Source organism: Molossus molossus, unplaced genomic scaffold, assembly GCF_014108415.1.
Source record: "Molossus molossus isolate mMolMol1 unplaced genomic scaffold, mMolMol1.p scaffold_m16_p_11, whole genome shotgun sequence".
In the NCBI taxonomy this organism is placed as follows: Eukaryota; Metazoa; Chordata; class Mammalia; order Chiroptera; family Molossidae; genus Molossus; species Molossus molossus.
The window spans coordinates 83,976,118-83,989,403 of record NW_023425346.1 but is presented as its reverse complement, the minus strand read 5'-3'; the positions used below and the strand labels follow the sequence as shown (position 1 = coordinate 83,989,403).

The 13,286-nt window shown below is 37.3% G+C and overlaps 1 protein-coding gene across 3 annotated transcripts in view; it reads right to left on the bottom strand.

Moving 5' to 3' along the window:
• Positions 1-791: 791 nt before the first annotated feature.
• UNC80 (unc-80 homolog, NALCN channel complex subunit) overlaps positions 792-13,286 on the bottom strand; it is a 217,818-nt gene continuing 205,323 nt past the window's right edge. For all 3 annotated transcript variants that reach the window (XM_036254642.1, XM_036254641.1, XM_036254643.1), the window contains 4 exons: positions 7,333-7,414; positions 6,276-6,387; positions 5,460-5,659; positions 792-4,678 (listed from right to left, as the gene is read on the bottom strand). In XM_036254642.1, coding sequence (XP_036110535.1) covers positions 4,412-4,678; positions 5,460-5,659; positions 6,276-6,387; positions 7,333-7,414 — 661 coding nt within the window. In that variant the 3' untranslated portion in view covers positions 792-4,411. The remainder of the gene's footprint in view (positions 4,679-5,459; positions 5,660-6,275; positions 6,388-7,332; positions 7,415-13,286) is intronic.

The following is a 13,286-nucleotide window of genomic DNA, read 5'->3' as shown; positions in this document are numbered from 1 at the left end:
CTGGAAAGTCACTTCTCCCTGCCTCATCTGTTTTCTCAACTGTTAAGATAGTGTCCAGTGTTTAGGATTATTGTGACAATAAGCAAATCCAGGTGATGTTCCCCACACAATATACCTGCTGCTCAGAACAAAATGATGGTGGTTATTTTTACTACTCTCCTTCTCTTCTTTTGGCCCTTATCCTGCTTGTTGTCTTCTTTTTTCCCTCTCAGGAATGCTCATCGACAAATTGTAATCTGTTTATTTGCTGTTCAGACACAATCGAGAAGAGGTAAAAGAGTGTCTATTCTTCTGCCAAATGTGTCTAGAGTCTTTGGATCAGGAAAAGCCAGAAAATACCACCATGTGAGGGAAAACAGATTTAGCAAGAACATACCTTAGAGGGTAAGGATAGGGCACTTTGTACTCTGTATAGAAGGCAGACTGGTAGTAACTTGAACCCCATAGTGGTTCTGGCTACATTCAGAAAACAACCAGGTCCTTAACATTCCCCCTGGGAAATCTTCCAGGCATTCCAGGTCATAACCTGGGCAGAGACGGCAAGCTGGGGTATCTGTCTCCCAATATGCCCATTCTGCTTTATTTTGAAAGTTAAGGGTGGAATGCATGAGTAGAATGGAACTCCGATGAAGATGGAGGGAGGAATTGGAGGTGTCTAATTGAAGGGTGAGCTCAGGCCAGGCTAGGGGATTAAGGAGAGACATCAAGGCATACCCCAGGGATCCAAAAGCAATACTTTCCTGAATGAGTTAAACTGTGTTAAGAAATGAGAAATGAAACAATCAGTCATCTTAAATGTTTTTAGATTTATTATATATGTGCATATTCAAACACAGAAGTCTTAATATCTTTCATAAATATCTTCCATAAACATCTCAGTATTTATTCATATGCATTTTTCCATGCTCTTTGGTCATCCAGTATTCATAATAGACTTCTTAGTCATCTGAGGGAAGTGGGCTGTATAATCAATCATTTTTTAACCTATAAAATGGCTAATAAAGGATTTTTATCCTTCAGTCACAGTGACTATTGAAAAATATTATGGAGGTACACTGATCTGTAATGCTAAATGATCCTAAAATAAGTAAATTTGCATTAAGCTTTTCCAAATACATTCTACCCTTAACTTTTTATTGTCCTGAGTGTGAAACCAAACTCTATGTCTGAATTGCTGCAGTCGAGGCCCACTAAAGCAAATGAGGAAGTGGGACCTTCTACTCACTACCAAGGACAAGCCATGGAATGGGAAGTGTGAGGTCACAGGGCAACAGCAAGATTCAGTGTGATAGCAGCAAATTCTGGAGACTATAAAGTATCCAGTATAACTTGAGGAAGGGTATTTGTGTTTTAGACAGTAATTCTATTCCTGACCATTTCTTTCCTAAGTCCCTATACACATCCTATTCTCATCTCAGATACAGTTGGAATTGGACAGCAGAGTGGAGAATGTTCTTCATTGACTAAAGGGACAGATGCTAAAGAAGGGAGGAGATGTCACACTGCCTTAGGTACTCCTATAGGCCTGAAATAGCAAACCAGTTACTTCCAGCCTGTTTAACAGGCTCTCAGCAGACCCGCAAACACCAGATTGTTCCCCCAGCATTGCTCAGTTATGCCTTTTCACACTAGTTCCTAATCCTTGCCCCAATGCACTCAACAACTCAGTTTCCTGGTTTTTGGGGGGGAAAAATAGAATAACTGATCTTATAGAATTATAGAAAGCAGCAAATAATGAAAAATGAGAGTAAGATGTTTTGCTAGAAAATGCTGTACCCAGGATTTGAACTGTTTTAATTGAAACTGAGTAGTGTAAAATCTACACCCACTATCATGGATGATACGTGTTTATTCCATTGTCTTTCAAAAGTTCATTTCTGAAAAAAGCAACCCCTCAGTTAAGTCCAATTTTTTATACACAGGAAGTAGGTGCCTGTTTTAATTTTCCTCTGAACAAGATAAATATCATTAAACATCATAATTTAAGAAATGATCTAGTATTACCAATACTGTGTTTATCTTCTATAGTGATTTTCAGTCATATACTCAGTAATATTTTGAACACTGCAAAAAATTGTTCATATCTTAAACATTTTTCTAATCTTCCAGCACTAGTTTTAAAATAGCTATTCCTTCAAACTCCAGGTAACAGTGTTCCTGAGAATACATCTTGTGACAATCTTATGCACATACATATAGATACTTTATCAATTGCACATAAACATTCAGCACATTACATTCAACACATTTAAGGGCACCTTAAATGGAACAGATGCACACATCTGCAAAATCTCAGTAGTCCCAGTATGAAAACATTCCCACTCTATAAGGCCCTGCTTCTCAGAGTGGTGGCATTTTTCTTTTTCTTTTTTTTGCAAGATACAACAATACTTAGCTTATTGGAAAAGTTTCCAACAGACTTCCATAAAACTAGAGTGAAGGAGTCAGGCTAAAAGGCAGACTGGTCAGCATAATCATGTCCAGTACTTTTTACATATAAAGGTATTTAGGATTCTTGTCAGATATTTAGCAACCTCCTTTGACCCCTTTACTTTGTAAATATTGTGTACAATTATACAGAAATTTGAATCAAGGAACAGGAACAAAACACAGACACATAGAGAGACTCATATAGCTCAGACACTTGTAATTACCAAACATAAGGCCTCTAACACTAATGGAGCAGCATAATTTTTAACAGGCAAAATATATCAGCTTAGAAAGAATCATAAAACCACTTACATGTAGATTTCTGCACTTGAGAATTAAGTCAGCGTTAAGTGTCAATGTTCTGAAAATGTTGTAAAACATAAAAGAAGCCTCTATTTTCTGAAGCTTTAGATTTGAACTTTTCAGTTTTGTCCATTGTCTTTAACTCACAGACATCTTTCATTCTCATAGTAAATGGGACCAAAACCCCAAATTATATTTGAAAGTACAAATACAATATAAACAATGCCTATTTAATAAACAATTCTAACAGAAAAATAATTTTTCTTTGTGGTTTGTGTGGGTTTAGTAGGTCTCCTCAATATATACATATACTTTTCATAGTCAACATAGTCAAAGCTTAAGCATATAGAATGTTTTGAATTCACTGCAATGTAATCAAAATCTGTATTTAACTTCAACTGGAGAACTAGAAAACACACACACCACCACCACCATACCAATTTAGGTATGTTTTTATATGCTTCATAGTTCTGTAACAATTTTCTAATGTAAACTGTTACATTTTTGAAATTCAATTTTGAACTATATTATACCAAGCCCTACTATAACATCAATAGCACACTAAAAAGGCCTCACATGCCTTTTAAGTTTTATACTTTTCTTGAGCAACTGAACTTCAAGTTAAAGTAAAATTCACAAGCTGACTGTCTATGAAGAAATTGCTCATTTTATATTTTTTTTCCTCATAAGCTCAAATGTCTAAATGATCACATGTCTAAAGGATCATAAGAATATTGTTAACACTGAGAAGCTATTTTAGTGAACCTATTCTAACAACAGTAACTTTAATATCTGAAAATATGCCCCTGAGGGCAGGCACTACTGTAAGGAAAATCATCACATTTTCCAATATGTCCTCATCTTGGCATTGATGTAGTCGGGGCTAGAAGTAGAAATACCATCTCTTTCTAGCTATTATATTTACATTTAGTTTTTATTATAGTATAGGTTGTTTAGGTTCTTCTTAATTCAGAATTATATCTGATAATTTCTAGCATATACTCCCTCTGTGTGATTATGAATGGAATGGTCTTATGGCATCAGCATTCTGATGTACAACATGCAATAAAAATGATGGTTGAAAAATAAATATTGAAAACTCCACAGCTCTAAAAATAGTATTCTTTCCTTCTTCTAAATGGCTGTATTTTTTTATTAAAACAAAAATGGCTGCAGGCTTATTTATTATTTAGTTTTCCCCAAACTAATATTTCCTTATTTATTATTCTTATGTAAATTGCTACTTGTACAACCACCTGATTTTATATTTTTTAAACTACAAAAATAAACATTTGCATGAGATGTATAATGTGAATAACCTCAAAAACTGCGTTCTCTTTTAGAACATATTATTTGTAATATTTCTAAGTAAGTAGCTCTGTAATGGTATACATTTTAACTGTTCCAGCCTTCTGGAATCATAAACAGTGTGCAAATGGCTCTTTCCTCGTATTCCTCCCTGGTTTTTATGGTCTTCACACAAATAATCTTAGCCATTGATTTTTAAAAGATGTTTATCAAACAATATGCTCACTGGCAGCAAAATCTACTGAAATTTGGGTCGCCTATTGGATATAAAGTGCTGTGTTTTCACCTTTTTCAAGCAAAAGTATTAAACTTTTGGCAAAGTGATCCTTCCCACATCTTGTCTACGCCTGCAACTCTTACAAACTACAAACTAAACATGAGACTCATCCAGATCTACACCAGTCTCACCCAGCTCCGTGGGAGTAAAAATGAACTGGCTGGACAGTAGGGGGTTCTCCATGCCATTTTCTTCACTGATATGAAGGACAGTGTCTCCATGTTGTAGGAGGATGGACGTCTCGAGGCCTGTGAAGTCATCGGGGTCTGAGATTTGCGTAGAGAGAGGACTGTGTCCTACAGCACCTTGTACTTCTGGGTCCTCCTTCTTTTCTCCTTCTTCAGCAGGGAGGGTCTCACTCTGTGATCAAACGGACCATGTTATGGGAAGGTAGGAGGAGTGCCAGGGAAGAGTATCAAAAATGTTGTCTAGCTTTAATTGGACAAAGGATTTTCAGGCTAGTCCCAGTTCTAGTCTTTGTTATATATGAGCTCTAGGCCCTTCCAACTTTCTAAGCCTCAGTTTAATAACCTGTTGCATGAGCATAATTTTTGCCCTGCTTACTTTGTAGACTGTGAAGCTTAATGAAATAATGGTGTTACAATGCTTGTTAACCACTAAAGACTACACAAATGTATAGAGTAATATTGCTCCTTAGCTTTCTTTACATATCACATGATAGAAAGTGGGGCCTATGAGAATTCATGTATAAAAATCAAAAGGAGAAAAATATATCAAAACAATGAGGCAAGATCAAAACAAGAAGTTTCTCTCATCTTACAGGATGCACTAGGCTCTCTATGTAAAGGCTGCATCTAAATTGATATCTTTTTAAAAATTGAACTATCTTTAAATTATGTATTATAAATGGTTTTCAATGGTTATTTTAGCTGTGCAATATTTCCTCTTAGGGTTATTATGATAAAGAATACCAAGACTTTTCTTATTGCTTCTTAAGTAAAATATTCCTGGCTATATACTTTATATAGACTTTTTCATGATAATAGGACCATTGCCTGTCTGGCTAACAAAACATTACAGACCCAGATTTAAATTATATGGAATAAATTTGCATATACAAGTGGTTTCTAGATATAAGTATGCAGGAAGCAAGACTTGCCTGTTTCTCTAGTGCCCTCACCTGCTTGGGAGACAGGCTATGAAGATCAGCAACAACGATGGCTGGGGAAGATGTGAGGACTGGTTTGTCCATTCCTTCTGGTTTTCCAGATGGGGCTGGGCTGCAGCCTTGTGGCTGGACTGTGGCAGGAAGTGTGTCTGTTGGGGCACCTGCTGGTTCTGGCTGAGCTTCAGTGAAGGTCACAGAGCGTTTCTGATCCGCTATTGGTCAGAAATAAAGCAGTAAATAGAAGGGAAATATGTAGTCAGTGCTCAATAATTAGTGTTAACCAGTGTCTCCTGACTCTTTTTAGTAAAGACATTGCTAGTGTATTAATAAATGAACGCATACTTGACTATTATGAACATATTTTGATTTGACCTTTTTATAAAAAGTAGGATTTAGGTAGAAAAATCATTTTTAAATAAATGGCCTAAAAAAAAGATTTGCATAGAGCATTAGGTGAACTTGGTCGTCACTCATAACAACTGCCAACAGGACTTGAAAATCTCCATTATCCACTATTTCTTTGTGTTCAGTAAGACATACAACCAACCCAGTCCCTGGCTTGGGTAAAGAAAACAATCTTCTATACTCAAAGCTCATAGCACCTATAGTTAACCTTGAACTTTTCCATTTCTGTAGATTTTTGAGGGTAGGGATGAGGGTTGGGAAAGGTGAGAAGGAAAAAAAGCACTAGTTTTCTGGGAAATTTCTTCCCTATCCTAGTGTCTTCCCGAAGTGGCACTTATCTACACGAGTTTCTGCAGGCCTCCCTGGCTGAGTTGCATGGTTTAGCATCAATGGTATGATCAGAAGGGACACGGGAGGCCTCACCAGATGGCTTTGTTTTAGGTTGAATGCTCCTCCGAGTTGTCGACAGCCGAGCCCCATGGCGGTTTTTGGATTCAGCCTGAGTCTTCTGACGTGACAGTAGAGGACGTCTTAGCTAAAGAGAAAAGGCAGAATAACGCTGGCAAGAAGGGTCTAACTGCCCAGGAAAAACCAGTGTGCTCTGAGGAGTCTTACTATGGTGTATTCCCTACTTGATGGGTTTCTGTGGACTCTTATAGTTGTTCAATATATTTATAGTTGGTAAATTTCTTTCTGCATGTTTGACTATAAGTATTTGATTCTGGCATCCCCTTTAACCAATTCTATCTCCTAATTAATATTCCTTTATATATCCTAAGAACATGAACATAATTCAAAATAGCCAAGAATATTAACATAATTAAAAATACCCAATGTGAGAACTTCAGTGAATTTTAGGATACAAAACTAATAATTATTGCTTACAGATCAGCCTTTGTTCACCCAAAAGTTGCAGTTGAACATATGCAGCCTCTCAAGGGGAGGTTGATGAAAAAAACTTCCGATATTGGGGAAGTGTCTGGTATCCAAATCAATGTTGGGATGCTCCCATCAAAGTAACAGTGCAAAGCTTCATTTCAAGTTTTATTTAGAAAGTAATGTAAAGGAAAACCCACTGAAGGAAAGTCGTAAAGATAATCTTTACTTTGATTTCAGTTTTAACTTCAATCATTAATCTTCAAATGAGGAAGGACAACTGTGTCTTTGCCTTTATACAAAAATCAAATTGAAAACAAATCTTCCTGGATCAAATTTTCCAGTTTGGCTGGGAAAGAAAGTTTCTGGATAGGGAACAAATAGAAATATAGACCCACTTACTTCACTAAGTAATCAGTGTTGCTAAAATGAGCTAAAATAGAAGCTAAAAACTCTCAGATGGCTCAAGCACTTACCATGTTTTAAGTTTTCTCTGTACTGCTCATTTGTGGCAAAATATAATCTCAATATATACGGACATTCAAAATTCAATAGAGCTTCCATTTCATGGGGTGATCATCCCGCCCTTTTCAAGTCTCCTTACCTGCCTCAGGCCCCGTTTCCTCCCCAGTGGCTGCTGAATGAGGAGGTTCTGCTGGCCAGGTTCACTCTGCACACTTGCCACCCTGTCAAGCACCAACAGTGTTAGTTTACCTGGAGACAGTACAGAAGACCATCCTCTGGTGGGTGTTAGCCCAAGTCACTTACATGAAACAGTCACTTCAAAGATACCATTATCTTTGAAGGAAGGTTGGGAAAGAACTTCTGAGATGGGAGTTTTCAAAGGTTTGGGAGGGAGGACGAGGCCTTGTAGCCCCAAGCTGCCAAAATTGAGATTCTGTTTTCAATTATGGATGCCATATCTATCATTCAGCAAAACACTGGTTTGATCATACCCCTGGTTTGGGAACCACCAAAAAGTTTAAGATGTCACATTCTAATCTCAATTTTTTTCCCGAAGGGAGGGAAAAGGTGGTGACACACACACGAACAACTCTACCACATGGATGGGAACACCTTTTTGTAAATTTCAATTTAAATGCAAGTAAGATGGACGAATATCAAACACATCAGACACAGAATCCATTTGGGTGAAGGGGCACATTCAACACATGTTTGCAGCCTGAAGTCTCTGTGACTATTGAGTGAATGAATAGTCACATGGGCAAATGTTTTTTGTTTTTGTTTTTTTTTAATGGTTTTAGATTTAAAAGGCTGGCAAAGTAATTAATCTGTTGGTAGAACTCAGAAGAGAAATTATTAATATCACGTAGCTGCACTCAATCATGCGATTTATAAAAGCAACAACCTGCTCCCCCCAAATTTGCTGTGTATGTGTGTATTTTATATGCAAAAATGACTAGTGGCAGTGGTCACTACTTTAGTATTGGGTAAAGCTGAAAATACTGTCATGAGCTCATGATCTGTTATCATTCTGCATGCACGTATAATAGATGTTTATAATGGGAGTGGGGGTGAAAAAGGGAAATGTATTATGCCCCAGAGAACACTGTAATCCTGTGGATGATGCCAATGTGATTATTTGATTTTTGAGTAATTAATTTCTGCTTTGCCTTTGCAAAAGGAGAGTCATCTACAAATAGTTTTTAGAGTAAAATATTCCACAAAGGAATCCAAAGTCAGCAACTGTCTAGGGAAAAGAGAGAAAGACTATATTCATTCATTTTCATTAAAAAAGAAAAAGAGCTATCTGAATAACTAGTTGCCATTGTAGGGAGAGAAACTGGTGGCAAGATGGACAATCAGACGTTTTCCCTGCTGTGTTAACAACTGGTTAGTCACGGCGTGGTCAACATAGGCACATCTGTCATTTTTTAAAAGTCTTATATTTCCACTAGAAGAAAATAAATGATTCCCAAATGGAGTTTTCCAAAGTTTTTATAAAATAAAGATGTAATTATATCATAATTATACCATTTGGGATAGATAATACAAAATTCCATAAAGAGTCCGCCAAACAGATGTTTTTAAAACTTTTTTTATTCTCCTAAATACCAAGTTCCAAAGAGCAATGTACATTACATATATGACCTTGTACCATATATACTGACCTTTCTATGAAGACAGAAAATTCCCCCAAAGGAACAATGCAATAAATTCTGATAAGCAATCCAGACTATGTTGCTGGTGTGTTTGAAATGACATCTGCTTGTTAATTAAGCATTTTAACATGTGTCTTAAAATTGTGAAAGAGTATTCCATTACCACATGCACAAAAGTAGAAACAAGTTTCTCCCAAATACCAAGCAAAGCTTTCATTGAAATGGATTCTTCCATTGACATCTAAATGTTCCCTCAGTTCCCTCAGCCATAAAGGGAGGCCAATACTTACCACCTACCTCCCGTGAAGGTAGAGAAAAAAAGTTAGTTGATGTAAGATGGTTTGAACATGAAAAGTAATGTTTATAGCATGCTTCCTTGTTTTCCATTTGCTGTTCACAGTGAGTTTATTGCTTTTGGAACATTAAAAGGAAGTGGGGAATAAAATGTTTGAATAATAATTGGGCAGAGAAAATGAAATTGAGGCAGTCCACTTGTCCCTTTTTATTCAGTAATCAGAGTGTGAGGAAAAAATGGCACAAGAAAAGAAATACACATTATTCAGAGAGTGTTAAATGTCAAAACATAATGGTAATTTCATGATGATAATTGTAAGGGAGGATCATAATAAGCATCAAATTTTTCTCTATGGATAGAGAGGCTTATTTCCAAGAAAAAGATCATGTTTATCGCTTTGGTAATTAGCTGTTCTATGTGAACAATATAGCATTTCATCAATAGAATGCATATATAAAGGTGAATTTATAGAACATATCCTTGGAGATACATCCCAGCTAACTTCTCCCTAACACTGTAATGCTAACGTGTTTATATTTGGGACATCAACGTCTGGCTTAACTGTGTGCAGTTAGGACACATTACTAAACAGCCAGAGAGCTTAATAATGGAAGTGATTGATGCAGAATACATTTCTTTTTCTCAGGGCTGTATCAAGTTGGAGTCGCATATAAAAAGTAGTTTCAATTTAGATTCTCTTCACATCATGTAATATTTTAGTCATCTGCAGAATTTGTAATGTGGGACCAAAGGTGTGCAATCCTAAAACTAAACAGGAAAATACCAAGATGTTGGCCCTAACCACCTTCCTGAAATGTTCAATCTTGGGAATGAGAAATGAATGATTTCTACTGTTTTGCTAAATATAAGGACAACAATAAGGGTAAAAGCAAACAGAACTTTCTAAGTTGAAGCTGAAATCGTCCTTTGTATTTTTGTGCCGCTGAAGATCGTTGCAATGGCAAACCATAGCTCAGTCTGGATTGCAGAGAAGCCAGTACACCTGGGCTTAGCAGAACTGGTGTGACTCCACCGTCTACAAAAACTGCAACACCTTACTCAAAATGGAAAGAAGTCATTTATAAGGCGGGGAAATTTAGATAATGTTAGAAGGACAATTTTGGTACAAATTACTTCTTTTCCCTTGTTTCAGCATGATGGCTGGATTGTAGTGTATAAATATATAAGTATTTAAAAAAAAATTTTTTTTATTTATTTTTTAGAGAGAGAGGAAGTGAGAAGGAGAGAGATAGAAACATCGATGAGAGAGAACATCAACTGGCCACCTCCTGCATGCCCCCCACTGGAGATCTGGCCCACAGCCAGGGCATGTGTCCTGACCGGGAATCGAACCAGTGACCTCTTGGTGCATGGGTCGCTGCTCAACCACTGAGCCGCACCAGCCGTGCTCAATATGTATCTATTTTTTAAATGAAATATATGCCTAATGATATTTCTTAAAGGAGAGGCAAACAAGGGGCCATTCAGTAATACAATAAAAACTCATATTACTCATCTCAAATTACAAAAAAGTATATAGATTGAAATATATTTCATAAATAAAAAATTGAAGTAGAAGCCCTGAGTGAGGAGACTGGCATGGAGAAAATGAAGTAGTATTTTCATTGCTTTTATTTGCATTTTTAATTTCTATTTTAATGTGGTTAGAGAAATCTAGAGGGGAACACAAGACACACAGCGTAGTCATTTACCCTGAATAATTACCCTAGGATGGGAATGGGTAAAACCAGCACCAAAGGAGCCAGAAAGCACTTACAGAGAACAGGGAATTTATTTTTGTTTGTTTGTTTGTTTGTTTTTTATCCTCACCCGAGGACATTTTTCCATTTTTTGTTCAGATAGAGCGGGAGGGAGAGAGAGAGAGAGAAACATCGATGTGAAGGGACACATCGAGTGGCTGCCACCCGCACGACCAACCAGGGCCGGGGACAAACTGCAACCGAGGCACGTGCCCTTAGCGGAAACCGAACCCGGGTCTCTCTGTACCGGAGGCCGACGCTCTAACCGCTGAGCCAAACCGGCCAGGGCAGAACAGGGAATTTAAAAGTAGACAAAATCCTGATTTTCTTTTTCCCAGTAAAATAGTATTGTTTAAAATGTACTCAGCCTGCAACACATTCAAGAAAATGTGTTTTGATTACCACAGAATTTAGAGATTAAAGGCTAGAATCAGACTAAAAAAAGAGAATAATCTGGATCTTAGATGTCACATAATAACTGATTTAGCAATGACAAAGTAAGCATCTGTGTATCACACACACATTTTCTTAGGTTAATACTCAGCTACATAAAAAGATTGTTTTAAGTTTTTTCTTTGTACTTTGAGAGTACTTGCCAAATGTTTATACTTTGAAAATGTGGGTGACCATGAGATGGGTTCTACTAAATAGGTTATTTTTATTTTGTCTCACCCAGACAATATATCTTGTTCAAACTTAAACCATATTCTTATTTTCCACTGTGATTAAAATTATCCTTATGGAATCAAATAGCATTGTAAACTCTTTTTTTAAAAAATCCTCACTCGAGGACTTTTTTTTTTTTTTTTTGGTGTTTATCTTCAGATAGAGCGGGAGGGAAAGAGGGAGGAAGAGAGAAAGAGAAACATCGACATGAAGGAAACTCATCGAATGGTTGCCATCCACAGGACCCCAACCAGGGCCGGGGACAAACTGCAACTGAGGTATGTGCCCTTAGAGGGAACTGAACCCAGGACTCTCTGGTCCACGGGCTGATGCTCTAACCTCTGAGCCAAACCGACCAGGGTGTAAACCCTTTTTTAAAAAAAATCAGAGTCGATTGTCAATGCCTGCCTTTCAAAATGTTCTAACATGTCCCAACCAAATCTAATTCTCAAGTATAAACATCCAAGCTTAAGTATCTGAATAACCTTCTGTATACCTACATTTTTCTGGAGAAGAACTATGGTCCATGGTGTGTGTGTGTGTGTGTGTGTGGCGGGGGGGGGGGGGGGGTGGCACAGGAAGGGAACATCTCCAGTGAGTTTCTATACCTCTAAGAACAACATTCTTAACAGAAGAGGCTTCTTCCATGGAATATTATTTCAATTTATTAATTTATAAAATAAGAATATTTTCTCCATAGGACACTGCTTCTTATCTTGAATCTCTAAAACAAGTCAGCACAGGTTTAAAAAAAATCCTAGAAGATCATTACAAAAGGTCTGCAAAATTGTTATTTTTTCCCCATCTGTTTATTATTTTTCCTCATTTATTCCTCAGACCACCTTGCACATTTTGCCTAAAATAAGTGCTCTTTCAAAAGCATATCCCCAGAAAAGTAACCAAAACAGAGGGGCTGGAGGAAAGAGCTGGGTTTATTACTCTCTTAGGCATGTTTTCAGATATTCTCTAAGCTTTGGTACCAAGTTTTCCTTAGAACTACTTTGGGTGTATGTTGGATCCTGAGTGCTCAGAGGTGTGCTGAACGCGATCTACATTGTTAATGTCTTCTTCTTTAAGATTTTTTGAGTCTGCAGCACAGAGAAGTTTCATGCCCCAAGTAAGAAAGCCTGCAAACCAACTGTAAGAAGTATATATCCTATTTTATAAACCCACCTCTTAGTAAATGCCAAAAGTTCCTCTCCTCCAAAGAGAAGTTGGTGACATGATGAAGTTCAGGAGATACGACTTGCAGAGCATGGCAAAGGTGGATGGGCTACTGGCTGGTGGAACACCTCTGCTTTAATAGAGTTAGTTGGAATCCAAAGGGAATGCCTCTCTTCCAGTTTCTTAATGACCACAACTGAATCGGGGTGACTAGGTCACACCCAGAACTAAAACACAACGGTTACAGGAACAACAGATCAACTATAGTTGACCTAAAACAGTCATCAAAGTCATGATATGACTGACTGATTCAGTTGTGGATAACATCTGCAGCTTTGGCTCTGAACCAGTCTCATGTAGCAAGAATTTGGGTTTATTCCCATTGACACTGGATCCAGGGCAGACTGGATTGGATTAGAGAACTCCAAGTCAGTCATTTGATCTCTGAGCTTGCCAGAGAGAGCCAAATCTGTCTGAAAGTTTCTAACAATCCATTCAAACTGCCTTGTCTCACCAACCCCAGACTAGTATTTTACTAAAGAATAGAATT